Consider the following 14,235-nt stretch of genomic DNA (forward strand, 5'->3'; position numbering starts at 1 on the left):
GGAGTAATGGCTAATCTCTAGAACCATGGGAACCCAGCTGCCATGGCCAGTAAGATAGGGTGAAAATGATTCTCACCCTGTCTTTTCTTAACTTGATGATTATTTTGGATATTAGTGGAAAAGGAGGAAATGCATACAGAAGGTTTAAGGTCCACAAAATGGAAAAAGGCATCCAATGCTAGAGCATCAGGAGCTGGCCTCTTGCAAAAATAAGAAAAATTAAACTTATCCGATTTTCTTTCCTTTATTTCTGCTACACCAGTCCAGAATGATTGGGTTTGTCCCTTTTCCAGCCATTAGAGACAGAGTACTAGATTTATTTTCATGACATCACAATTATTACATATGATATGTTCCAAATCAGTTAAGCCCATAGTCTTCTGTCAAAGCTTATAAAATTGGATAAGATTATTAACTTTTTTTATATCTTAATTTAGAAGATGCTTTCTCCTGAAAATGTCCTTGTTTTGACTTATTTTTATTTTCCTGGAATGACTTCTGTGGTGGTGGTGACCATTTTTTTCAATATGAATGTAACTGTATTTCTGTAGCATTATTGCTCTTACTTATCTGCCACCTTTTCCTCAGGTTAGACCAAGTGCTGAGGATTCTCAATCTTGATAGCTTGAATGCTTTGGTAATACTGAAGACTGACAGGGAAGCTGATTTCACATTCAAAAGAAATAGTGAATCCACTACTGAACTGGTAATCAAGATTTTTCTTAGGCCAAGGAAGCAAGTGTTCTTCATTCCAACATTAGAACAGCAGTTCTCTTTGATATAAAGAACTGGTATGATCAGGGATTCCCTTATTTCATAAATATCCTTTTAAATATTTTTTATTTTATTTATTTTTTTTTTTAATTTATTAAGGCTTTTATATACAGACTTTCTTGATACAAATCAAATCAATTCGGTTTACAATGAACTAAGTAGAATATACAATTAACCAATCAACAAGAGATACAGAGCATACAGTTACATTATAACAAGGAAGCCTTAACTTGGAGTAGGAAAAAAAGAAGGGGTGAGCGGAGCAATAAATATATAAAGTGCAATAAAATAGAATAAATACTATATACAGAGGAGGGGGCAAGGAGCCAACCTCTCTTTAATGGATATTATGCATGAAAATTTGGAGAGTTTTGTTTACAGAGATGTGTGGTGAACAATTCTAGATCAGGCAATGGAGTTTGTAGTGGGGAAGGCTTGGCTGAACAGCCATGTCTTTAGTTTCTTTTTAAAAGTTGTTAGACAAGTCTCCAGTCTGAGGTCCGGAGGCATGGCGTTCCACATGGAAGGGCCTGCAGTAGAGAATGACCGGTCTCTGATGTTTGCGTGGTGCACTAATTTGATTGTAGGAACGTGTAAAGATCCCTTGTAAGCATCCCTTAAAGGCCTGGCTGTCGAGTGCAGTCTGAGAGGATGAGACAGGTCAAGCGGGGTTTGATGGTGGATATTTTTATGAATGATTGTGAGAAATTTATGGAGGATCCGGAAATTTACTGGGAGCCAGTGGAGATCTTTTAGAATAGGAGAAATATGCTCTCTCCGATTGGTATTTGTCAGGATCCTTGCCGCTGCATTTTGTAGCAGCTGGAGCAGTTTAATGGTAGAGGCTGGAAGACCATGCAGAATGGAGTTGCAATAGTCGATCTTAGAGAACAGAATGGCTTGGAGGACGGATCTGAAATCGTACTGGAATAGGAGCGGTTTGAGTTTTTTTGAGTACTTGTAACTTGTAGAAGCACTCCTTAGTAGTGTGTTTTATAAAATGCTTTAGGTTCAGGTGACTGTCGATTAGGACTCCAAGATCTCTGGCGTGTGATATATGTGGAATATTTTGTGATTGGAGAAGTATGGGACTACCTTCTGGAGTAATTAGCAAGAGTTCGGTTTTAGAAGTGTTGAGCACAAGGTTGAGGCTGGATAAGTAGTGGTTTATAGTTTGTAGATGAGAGTTCCATAACCTGAGTGTTGAGTCCAATGATTTGGATATAGGGATTAAAATTTGAAGGTCATCTGCGTAAATATAAAATTTGAGTTTGAGGTTTGAAAGTAGGTGGCAGAGGGGGAGAGTGTAGATATTAAACAGGGTGGGTGATAGGGAGGAGCCCTGGGGGACGCCAAAAGGAGCATTAGTATGCGGTGATTCCATGTTTTTAATGGGCTGCTAGGTATATTTTCTATTAATCTTCCCAGCATTCTCTCTTTACATAATGTTGCATGAGTTAGTTCGTATGTATGAGATGGCTGAGGGTAGAGCTTTATTTATAGCTTGCTACACCTCACTGCTCAGACATTTACAATTTTTCTTTTTTATAGATACAGTGTTCATCTAAATTTTGAGGATTACATGTGGCAGATATAGAACACACAGAGAGAGAGACAGACACACACACACATCTATAGCATCTACTTTGGCTTCTCCTGGTGTCCACGATGTATAATGTGATGCCCACTACGAGCACATTGAAATCTGAACTTCTCTGTGCTCTCTTGGACTGCCATGCTTATAAAAACTAGAAGGACAACAGTTTGCTAACAAGAATCAATTACAGATGTACCCACTACACGTTATTGCTTATGCAATGCACAGCACATCTGGCACAGGTAAAGGAAATACCTAGGTAAAAAAGGAAAGGAAGCAGGTTAAACTGTGTCTAAACTCTCTGGTCTCAGAATATGTAGATCAGGGGTGGGCAATTCCGGTCCTCGAGGGCTGCAAACCAGTCGGGTTTTCAGGATATCCTTAATGAATATGCATGAGAGAGACCTGCATACACACTGCCTCAGTTGTATGCAAATCTATTTCATGCATATTCATTAGGGGTATCCTGAAAACCCGACTGGTTTGCAGCCCTCGAGAACCGGACTTGCCCACCCCTGATGTAGATCCTGCCATTTACTTTTGTTTTAGTATAAAATGTTTTTATTAAACTGAATCATTTGGTTAAACAAAAAAGAGATCAGAGACATATTGTTTCTTATACATCCCCGATCGCAAGATTCAGAAGTGCACAACTTCTCCCCATCCCGGCCCTCCAGATAATCGAACCTTGCCCCCCAGACCCACCCCTCCCATCCAGAAAGTAACCCCCCCCCCCCACAACCTCCCCAATCATATCCGCTATCAACAGTAGTACATAAAGTCCAGCAAATAGTCCATGAGTAGAAGGTTTATGAGTCACCAAGCACTAATCAGTCATTGAGTATCAGGCTACATGCACGGTGTGGTAATGCCTGAAGATAAACATCCCAGATTTGGAGAAATTGACGGCGCTGCTGCGGACAGGTTTTCGAAGCCAAGTTATCCATTTGCATCATGCGATGTAGGTGAATGTGCCACATCCAAAAGGAAGGGGAGTCAGACTCCATCCAAGTAAGTAAGATAACCTTTTTCCCTACCGCAAAAGCCTTTTTTAGAAACCAGCGGGGGCCTTGACCCTGAACAAACGGCAGGGGAATGCAATCAAATAAGATCATATATGGGGAGATTGGAAGAATGCCTGGACAAGCCCAAAAGGTGTGGGAAAGGGTCCCTGTAGATAAATGACATCGCGGACATGTCGCGGTGGTCACCAATTTAGCATGAAAGGCTATTTGCGGTGTGACATATGCTCTCCGGAGAAATTTGAATTGCATTTCCCTGTAATACATGTTGCTAGTAACCTTGGTCAAATTTTTCATGCAGGCAGCAAAAACCGCTATGGGCACCAGAAACGCTCCATCTCGACCCCAGCGCTCCACTGAGACTTGGTAAGAGTCAGTCGCTAGACCCTGAGCAGCCCCTGATAACATCTAGACAAGGATGGCGCGCACAAACTTCCAAGCATGAAGAAACCTTCAAGGGCCTGAAAGTGGGAGAGTAGCTTATCAGAGGATGGGATAGCGGTGATGTAATGACAAATTTGTAGATAAACAGATAGGTAACCACCTGGTAACCCAGAGCGACCCCGAAGCTCATCAAAGGAGAGCATCTTACCCGTGGCATCTAACACATGATCTAATAGGGTAAGTCCTTTCGCTTGCCAGTCTCGGAATACTAGGGATTGAGAGCCTGGTGTGAAATCAGATTACCCATTATGGGTGACAAGAACATGCAAAATGTAGGAATTCCAAGCTGCTTAGTCAGGAATCGCCATGCCTTTCTAATTGGCGCTATTAACGGGTCTTGGAGCACTGCGCCGAGAGAGCCTGTTGGGGACACATAAGCACAAAATGTAAGTCCAGCGAAGCTACCAATGTTTATGTTCCACCAAGAGAGCCACAAAAGTGGAGTCCCCAGATACCCAGTCCTGGACCACACGCAGATTAGCTGCGATATTGTAGTGTAGCAAGTCCAGCGCACTCATCCCACCGAATCTCCATTTCAGCTTAAGCCATTGTAATGGGATTCGAGCCTTCTTGCCCTTCCACAGAAAACTGCGCAACAATTTATCAAGGGTCCCTAAGTCACTGCTTTTAAGAGAAAGCGGGAAGTTCTGCAACACATAGAGCCATTTAAGTAAAATAATTAATTTAAACAAATTAATACGCGCCCCCCCCCCCCGAGAGATAGGGGGAGTTCTCGCCATTGATACAATTTGTCTCTCGTCAGGTTGAGTAAGCCAGAGATATTAAGAGAATAAATGGCCTTCAAATCAGAGAAAGATGAACCCCCAGATATTTAATGGAATCTACTGCCTATTGTAGGGGAAACCGCCCACTCCAGCACTCCTTAAGAGCAGGTGGATAGACCAAGGCCTCCAATTTGTCCCAATTTATTCTCAGACCGGAGAACGTGCCAAAAGCTTGAAACAATTCCAGGAGGGCTGTCAAGGAATGTTGTGGGGAGGTGAGAAAAACTAAAACATCATCTGCAAAAGCAGAATATTTGAAGAGCTCCTTCTTCATCCGGGAATAAAACTGCACACCCCGAATATTTTGGGAAGCCAAAACTGCCAATAGCAAAGGTTCTATGGTAATCAAAAATAGGAGAGGGGATAACTGACATCCTTGACGTGTACCTCATAGCACTCGAAAAGGGAAGGATAGCATCCCATTTACTGAAAGCGAGGCAACTGGGTCATGATAGAGTAGCTGAATAGCTTTAAAAAAAAAAACAACAAAAAACATTAAACCCCATTGAGTCAAGCAGCTGTAACATATAGCTCCACTTCACCCGATCAAAAGCCTTTTCGGCGTCCAGACTCACCATAAGAAATGGGATGTCCGAACACAGACACAGTGCCATCGCCACTATAACCCGCTGTATATTAGTGAGAACATAATGCCGTTTGACAAAGCCCACCTGTCCCGGCTGAATTAAAGTAGGTAGAATACTTCCCAAATGATCTGCCAAGATTTTTGCTAAAAGTTATAGTCTACATTCAGCAATCAGATAGGATGGTACGCGGCTGGCTGCAGCGAGTCCTTCCCAGGCTTTGGAATTAGAGTCACATGGGCCATATTACAGTAAGGGGGAAAGGAACCCTGGTCTATCAAATTTTGAAACACCAATGGGAGGAGATTCGTAAGGGGGTCCACTAGGCATCTGTAAAACTCTGAACTGAAACCATCAGGCCCCGGAGCCTTTAACTTTTTGGCATTATGAATAGCCAAGCGAACCTCCTCAGCCTTAATGGGTTCATTCAACCAGCGCTGCTGTGCCACAATAATGAAGGGAAGATTAAAACGGGTAGAGAACGCATCCCAATTCTCCGAATTCCACCCCTCTGACTGATAGAGAGAAGAATAATATTCCTGAAAAGTGGTCAATATGTCAGGAGTATTATTGACTATTTGACCTCTTCGGGTTCCTAGAGCTGGGATATGGCAAGAACCCCTGGCAGACTTGACCAAATTGGCCAGCATTTTTCCTGACTTATTCCCAAACTGATACAGCTGAAATTGATAATAGATGACGGGGTTTTTTTGCCCTCTGATGTAGATGGGAATTAATTGCTGTTTGCAAGGAGACATAAGCTGCTCGATGAGAGGGAGACTGCAAAGCTAATAAAGCCTGTTTGGCCCTTTGGAGCTGGGTACTGAGAAGGAGAAAAGTATTTTATCCAAGGATTTTCTCCAATGGGCTACATAAGAAATGATATCTCCCCTTAATACTGCCTTCACGGTATGCCAAAATAAAACAGGGTCTCCACTATGTTGCGCGTTCAGTGCTGCAAAATCTGCCCATCTCTCCCTCAAAAATGCTTGAAAAGAAGCATCCTCTGCCAAAAAATAGGGATATCGCCAGTGTTGCACCTTGGAACTAGCTGGGGCTGCCATCAGTTCCAGCCATAACAGTGCATGGTCGGAGATAATAATATCGCCAATCCCGGAAGAGGAAACCTTGGAAAAGTAATGCGCACTAACTAAAAAATAGTCAAGACGAGATTGAATCGCAAGCGCCCTGAAAAGATGGGTAAAGTCTTTTTCAAAGGGATGAAGCATCCTCCAAGAATCCACCAAATGCAAGGTATTTTCCAAAAGGCAAAGTTCCTTACTGGGCTGCCCTGTGGTAGCAACTGCTGAAACCCGATCCCATTCCGGGTCACGCAGAATATTAAAATCCCCTTCGACCACCAATACCCTTGTCTATATACAGGAGAAGCAACTTACGTAGCGCTTGAAAAAAGGGAGCTTGATGCGCATTGGGTGCATAGACGCAGCATAATACCATAGGGACGTGATTAAGCTCCGCTTCTAAGAGCAAATAACAACCATTGGGATCTTTAATTTTATTGAGGACCTTGAACAAAAGATTCTTCCGAATTAAGATGGCCACCCCCGCAGACTTAGAACTGGCAGACGCAAAATGAATTGCTCCCACCCAGCCTTGGCGTAATTTGACATGTTAAAATCAGTCAAATGCGTTTCTTGGAGGAAAGCGAGGTCCGCCGATTTCCGGTTCAGGGCCTGTAGGATTTTAGATCTTTTAATGGGAGAATTAATACCACAGACATTCCAGGATATCAAAACAGAGGGCCGCGCGCCGCAGAGAGATGTAGCTTCCGATTCAGCCAGGTCTCCAGTGTCGAAAGGGAGATCGCGCTCCTCTGGTAGCCCAACAAACCTAAGGTTCGACCGGCGAGACCTATTTTCCAGGTCTTCTAGCCGGTTAGTGTGCTGTGCAATCACCGACCGAAGCTGGATGACATCAGAGCGCATGGTCTGGAGGCCATCTTCCACCTCTGAAACCCGCTGTTCCACTTCCTGAAAGCACTTGTCGTAGCCAGCAAGGGAAGTATTTAAAACAGAAATCTGATGGGATAATTTTTTTAATTCTGGCTCCAGAGCCGCTACTACCACGGCCCTAATGTCAGCCCAATTTGCCAGCACCGGGGAGACAGGAAGGCCGGTCTAGTCTTCAGACAACGCGTCGGTAGGCCTCAATTTTTCTCTGTCTTTCTCCTTATCTTTCTTAGAGGTTTGCGTAGACATCCTGGCAGAAAAAAAAACTGCACTGAGGATTCTGATGATAAATATCGCGATCTGGGTTTGAGTGGAGAGCTTTGGTGGCTAGAGATGGGGCTGGATGGTTAAGCAGGGAGCCAGCAAGGGTAAGCTACATCCGCTCCCCTGCACAGCGTCACGTGATCCTCGACTTTTGTTTTAAATTACGGAGGAAAAAAAGTATCTGTGCTCTACAGCGATCAAAATGTGCAATTTACAAAATGGCAGACGCAGCTGTTTCTGTCAACATCATGTATCCTTCGATCGTGCAGTAGTACTTTGCCTCATAGTTGGCACAGCTTTTGAATGCTCACTTGAGACAGAGCTGATGGCCATTATCTGCTGCAGCACGAATGCTCCAGCCAGCAGCATTCTGCCAAGTTTACGCAGTCATCGCGACCGCATAGGGAATTGTGCTCTCACTTTAAGTGTAAACTCTGAAACTAAAGTTAAATTTCCTTTAAAAAAAAAATGAAGGTTTTGAAGCTTTGATGGAGTCTTACCTTACCCAAAGAGTTTGTCTGTCTTTATTGTTCTTTAAACCATTTTTTTGTTGGTGTTGTTGCTGTTTAAATGAATAAAGCTTTCTTCCAACTGAGCAGAAGGAGCTGCTCAAATAGAAAGTAAGGAAAACTCAGATTTTCTTCTGCGTTTTTCCCAGAAAGCTCTACCAAATCTTCTGCTTTGAGGTAGGGAGCATAACTTGAAAACACCTTACAGACTTTGGAAGCTCAGATTTTCTTCATTTTGTTGGATTTGGGCCCTATGTCAGAAATATTGATAAGGCCGATTTCTTCAAGAGTAGAAATACTGCCATCTGAATGCTGGAGGATTTTTTTTTTTTTTTAAGAATTCTGCTTGATGTAGTGATTGTAAAATGGAGCAATGGTCTTAATTTTATCCACCACCTCCTTTAACTTGTCACCAAAAAAAGATATCTTCCCATACATAAAGCATTGGCTATACACATCTTCCCTTAGCCCTTACAGTCAGGCACACTAATCTTCTTGGGACCTATAGCTATAGCTGAAATTCTTGAAGACATATCAAAGGCATCACTAATAGATTTTATGAAATGTTTAGTACCTTCATCTGCATCATCAATATCCAATATAAACCTTTCTTGGACCTCTGGTAGTAGTAAAGAGGATGCTGGGCATGACAGATCCTCAGTCTGACCCAGTATGGCAACTTCTGATATTGGTAATGTTCTTTATTGTTTGCAGAGCATTGTACATGAATTGGACAATCAAACAGATGAGCCAAAATTCTGGATTGTAACATAGCTGATTGAAAAAACTTTTTCCAGCAGTGTCTAGAATTTTTGTACCCCTGCCAGGTGGAGCACTAGAGAATGATTATTCTTTATAATCTATTTTTGTGCTGTCTCCATCACTACTGAATCACGTGGAAGCTGTGTTTTTCTATGACATTCTTAGATTTTGTATCTTAAATCTACCCTCTTGTCCACTGGAGGTGTATTATGTAGATCTTACCAGACCTTTTAGTTGTTGACAGGGACAGCCATAAATTGTTTAGGTAGGTATAAAAATCTAAGAAAATCCTTACTAGTTGATTTGTCTTCTTCCAGCTAAAATAGCATAAAAGCTGCCATCTTTTAGATGAAAGCTAGGTAGGTAATATCCGGCAGAGTAGTGCTTCTCTCTGGCTGAGTAGAAGGATCTGGTGGAAAATCTATATTTAGAACTAGTGAACAAATGGATGGATGGATTCAAATAAGAGACAGTCCTCTGAATCTGAGATTAAGACTGGCTGCTCCTTTGGTAAAGTTTCCTTTCTAATGATGTTATCTTTTATGAAAAATTTTTGATAAGGAGGAAGTGATGTTTGAGACTGAGGCTCAAATGTGAATTTTTCCAATACTGGTTGTACAGTCTTTATAGGAGAATTAGCTGTGAATTGTTTTATCTAGCTATAGACAAAGTCAACCCAATTTGAAACAAGACACTCTGATAAAGTTCAGTGATGGGCCACTGAAGAACTGTCAGATTTGAGTACTAAGATCAGGAAAGATCTAACAGATAATAGAAGAAGATGATTGTAAGAATTCTCATCGGTGTGAAGAGATGTAGAGCGAATAACTTTCAGTGCCAAAGGTTAGGTGATTCTTTCACATTAATCAGATACATAGCTCCTCTCTGACTAACTATACCAGTCTTTTTAATGTTTCGATTTTTTATAAGATGTGCACTCCTATTATATCTGCATTGCACTTGTCGTGTTTTTGTTATTCCTTTTTATTTTCACAGAAGACCAGGCTATACTGTCCTTCACAGAACATTTGCACTTTCCCCTGAGGAAGGAAGGTAGGTATTCATCCTTCCGAAACATTACAATGTCGGGTCAGAAAGAGATGGTTATCCCCTGACATCTTTGGAAAGTTCTTTGAAGTTGCATTTCCCAATGTAAAATTCAATTAGTCTTCAACACATAGGGAAATTATATACAGATAAGTGTACACCATGTTGTGAAATGTCTATTTATTGGTCATATATAAAAGTGAATACAAACTAAGAATGACTGATGATTATAACCATTAGCACAATGGGATTCATTCAATAGTCCCCCAGTCTCCACAAGGGTACATAAAGCTGGTACCTGTGCTAAGATTATGATGGTCATGAAAAATATTTTTCAATCCTAAGAGATCTTTATTACACATCTGCATTTGCTATGAAGTGAGATCTCGATTCTGAGTTTTTTGCGTTATTCTTACACTTTTGGGTTTGTTTGATATTTTGTGTGTGGATCTTTGGCATTTGAGGCAATCACATTTTATGCTTACAAATTTAAAATTATTAAATTTATTTTTTTTTATAAACATCTTGAAATAAACTGAAAAAAAAAACAAAACCCTAATGCAACTTCTATTGTTTTTTTCTGTTACAAGAGGCTGAAAAATAAAAAAAAGAACAAGTTAAGAAATAATTAAAGAAAAAAAGTAAGTCACTGGAAATAAAGAGAATAGCAAAACCCCGAGAATAAGAGCACCAGCTGTGGAAAGAACACAAAAATGCACCTTTTTGCTACAGTGGAAAGACTGAGGCAGTCTGTGCAGCAGCTGCATGGAAACATCTGCACATCCTCAAAAAGACTTTTTTCCATTTAGTCTTTCTGAGCTAGGAGATGATATGCTCCGCATTGGCATAGATGGATGATGTTACCTATTCACGTGGCTGCGTTTGTCCTGCTTGCCCATAGAGAAAGACTCCATTTAGAGAAATTTTACCTTCTGACACCAGTATGTAATCCTCAATTAACGTACCGACTTAGTACAACAGAAATAAGTAGTAATGGTAGAAAACATCACCTCTGCACATTGAGCTAAACTATGCAGACACAAGAACCACAGATTCTAACCAGCAGCTGTGTCCTATGATGGAGGATTCTTGACAAATTGTGGTGCATAAGCAGCTACTATGAAACCGAAAGCCCTTCAAATCAAACACACAAACTCGGCAACTATTGACACTTTCACTTTCCTCAGTTAGGTATGCTGTCATGCCACTCACGTACTTATTCATAACATTACTAAAAAGGCTAAATGATATCCAAACACAAAATAAATCTATAATCCCACAAAAGGAAATCTTTCTAGTTGCCATGTGAATACGTACATGGGAGAACTCTGGCTGTGACGGAACAAGAAAAGAGGCTGGGATGAAGGCCGGTGTATTCAGACACACTGGAGTTGAAGCCTGGGGGAAGGCCTGAGGCCCTGCAGCATCTGGAAGATGGTCAGTTTCCATTGGCTCTTCTTTCTGCTTCTCCTTTATCTGATCGGTATCTTCTAAGGCTGCAGATGTATCCATTGGTTCAGTCCCTTGAAAATACAAACTGTTGTCACTGCATTGTTAAGAATTAGATAGTTGACTTTTTCCATACCTAGCTGTATTTTTAAATTAGCACCAAGTTTTGAACAAACAATAAACAATCAATCTGACAGATATCAACTCCACACATGTATTTTTATGCATATTTTAGAGAGCAGCATAGCACGCCTCTTCAATAATATAAACTATGGTGTAACAAGAATTAAGCCAGCAGCTCTCTACTGCTTTCTCGATAGAATCTGTGCCTAGTCCCTGAATAAAGAAAGACCAAAATTTTCCATTCCTGGTTGCTCAGATCCCTAAACTGAAAGTATGTAACCATTCTTTTCACTCCTCTATCTAAAACAAAAATGGACTTTGAGACTCAGGTCAACTTTCAAAGCATTTTACCTGCACAAATCCATTGTCTGTAAATTGCCCACCCTCAACGTGGTTAAGAATCTGCACTTTATTCCACCGTACGTTACTTTTAGCCACATTAGGAAGCAGTATACTCGCAGCATGCTTAGGTCAGGGGAGGAAAACTACGCATTTTCAAATCTACATGCACACTTTTCAGGACAAAGTTTTCCCACACAAAACAGCAGGTGCAAGTGTCCATGCATACTTTGTATCCACAGCAATTTTCTAAAGTTAAGGTCCATGCACACTTCCCCTTTGAAGGCTGGGGCAAATATCATGGGTAAAAAAATACCTGCAGACATTGCATTAATGCAGGCTGTTTGAAAAACTGCCACCATAACATGCACCTCTTTGGTCACCAAGAGAAAACTAAAGCTTTTTATTCTCAATCCATGTAGTCCAATCCAATTTTCCAGTTCTACAATTCTCTTCTATCTAAGCACAGTAGGTCTATTGTTTATCCTGTGAACAATTTTTTATTGTAAATGTCTCCTGGTTCTTCCTTCCATGTAAAACAAAACAAAAAAAAACATCTCTCTCAGCAAATCTCAATGTTGCAATAAACAAAAAATATAACATATGCTCTAGTAACTGAAATATAGCTAGGACACCCAATACAGTAAAACGAGAAGGAAGTTAAACCCTGCTTTTTGGTAACAGAGACCAGCCCATGTCCTGAACCAGCCAGACCCTCCCAACCCTTAAAATGAGTTCCATCCTCACTTCTAATCATACATATTAACTTCAATTTTAACATGGAGCAAAGGGGAAGCATGAATGGAAAGGAGAGGAGAAACACAGGCAGGAAGGAAAAGGCAATCTAGAGCTACAACAAGGGAAAGTTAAGAGGAAAAGCTGGGGAAAAAAATTAGGAGTATGGACAGAAGGTAAGAACAAACAGAAGAGTCAGAGAAGATATTGCTGTTACCTCCTGCTGCTTCCTGTTCTGTGGGAGAGCTGGGAACAATAATAGGGGTTGGTTGGAAAACATCAGGAGTAACCAGGTTTGAAGAACTTCTACACAAGAAGACAGAGGATGAGACTGATATTACTTATTACATTTCTCAAGCTCCATGCTCTGAAAACGTTACTCTAATTCAAAAGGTTAGAACATGACCAGTACAGAGCGACCGACAAGCACATGTTTTGAGAATGGCTGACAGGCATAAGCAGCCTGGCAGGGAAGGGCTCGGACCAGTGCACTTGAAATGGCTTTCAGAAATTATTTCCAGTTTAGGAGAATGATGAAAAAGTAGTATGGAAAGACCCAAAATTAAAAAAAAGAGTGATCTTTCAAAACCAAGATAAAGAGGCAGGAAAAGTAATGCAGGAACAGATACTGTACTACCTGACTCAAGAGGGAACGACTACAATGGTATCTGAGCTACAAACAATGGAATGGGAAGTGTCTTAAGGTTGCACTACATGAACATGGAAGATTAAAGGCAAGGATCTAAGGCACAACCTGAACGTAATAAAAAAAAAAAAATAGATCTGTAAAAAAAAAAAAAAAAAAATTTATTTTTTATTTGTACCTCAGAGCTTTAAATAAAAATTAAACCCCACTGGCAGATCTCTTCCCTTATTTTGTCAATTCTCTTCAATAGTCTCAGCAAAGGAACTAGTCAGTTATTAAGGTAAATACCCAGAATGGGAGATTGATATTATAATTGATGTTACTTACTGTGAGAGCGTCTCAGGAACAAGAGATACCTGCCCTGAGAGATGCAAAACATGTAGACTGTCAGCAGGAGTAGAGACCAAAGAACTATGACTCTCCACCTTGGATATTACTATACTGCTGTCTGAACCTGTTTGAGGGAAACATAGGAGACCTCTCTCAAACCTGACAGACATAAGCAAACCTCTGCCACAATGGTTCGAGTCAATCATTAAATTACAGTTGTCAATAAGTTGTCACAAGGTCTGCATATGTTAGTTGTCTCTCTCTCTGTTTTCCATGGTGTTTGTAGGAAGAGGAAGACTGCATTCCACAGCAGATGGCAGAGAGGAGCTCTATTCATTAAAAGAAGATCCTGATAACATTCTGATATGGGTGCAGAGGTTTGCCACACATTATGTCTAACCTGTTGTGTTGTTCTGCCCAAACATATCTTCTTGTGATGAAACGATCTGAGACTCCTCTGGATCCTGGCCACGTGTCTCTTGGCCTGGCGGCCCTCCTGGAAGCAGCTCCCGAACAGGCTCTTCTTTCCCAACCTTGTCCTGCTCAGCAGGAATTCTGGGCAAACCAGGTGTTAATTCCTCCCTAAGCAATTCAATTTATTCAGTATTTATAAAAACCATGACTTTTGACAATATTAACAACTTCATGACTTGCGTAACCAGGCCCTTGTTACAGCTGTGCAGCTTTCAAAATCCAGTGCTCATATGCTGAACTCTAAGGTGATGCCCAGAACCAAAGCTGCGCCAGCATTCCCTACTGCTGGCACTGAAGTATGTGTATACCCCACATTCAGTTCCATACTCCATCATAAGCACAAGGGTCTATCGAGCCCAGCATCCCATCCTCTAGGACAGG

The 14,235-nt window shown here is 41.1% G+C and overlaps 1 protein-coding gene across 8 annotated transcripts in view; it reads right to left on the minus strand.

Annotated features, from left to right (window-relative positions):
- TP53BP1 (tumor protein p53 binding protein 1) overlaps positions 1-14,235 on the minus strand; it is a 176,121-nt gene that overhangs the window by 95,555 nt on the left and 66,331 nt on the right. For all 8 annotated transcript variants that reach the window (XM_029574967.1, XM_029574966.1, XM_029574969.1 and 5 more), the window contains 4 exons: positions 13,781-13,962; positions 13,378-13,504; positions 12,622-12,710; positions 11,076-11,281 (listed from right to left, as the gene is read on the minus strand). In XM_029574967.1, coding sequence (XP_029430827.1) covers positions 11,076-11,281; positions 12,622-12,710; positions 13,378-13,504; positions 13,781-13,962 — 604 coding nt within the window. The remainder of the gene's footprint in view (positions 1-11,075; positions 11,282-12,621; positions 12,711-13,377; positions 13,505-13,780; positions 13,963-14,235) is intronic.

Source organism: Rhinatrema bivittatum, chromosome 13 (assembly GCF_901001135.1).
Source record: "Rhinatrema bivittatum chromosome 13, aRhiBiv1.1, whole genome shotgun sequence".
Classification (NCBI taxonomy): Eukaryota; Metazoa; Chordata; class Amphibia; order Gymnophiona; family Rhinatrematidae; genus Rhinatrema; species Rhinatrema bivittatum.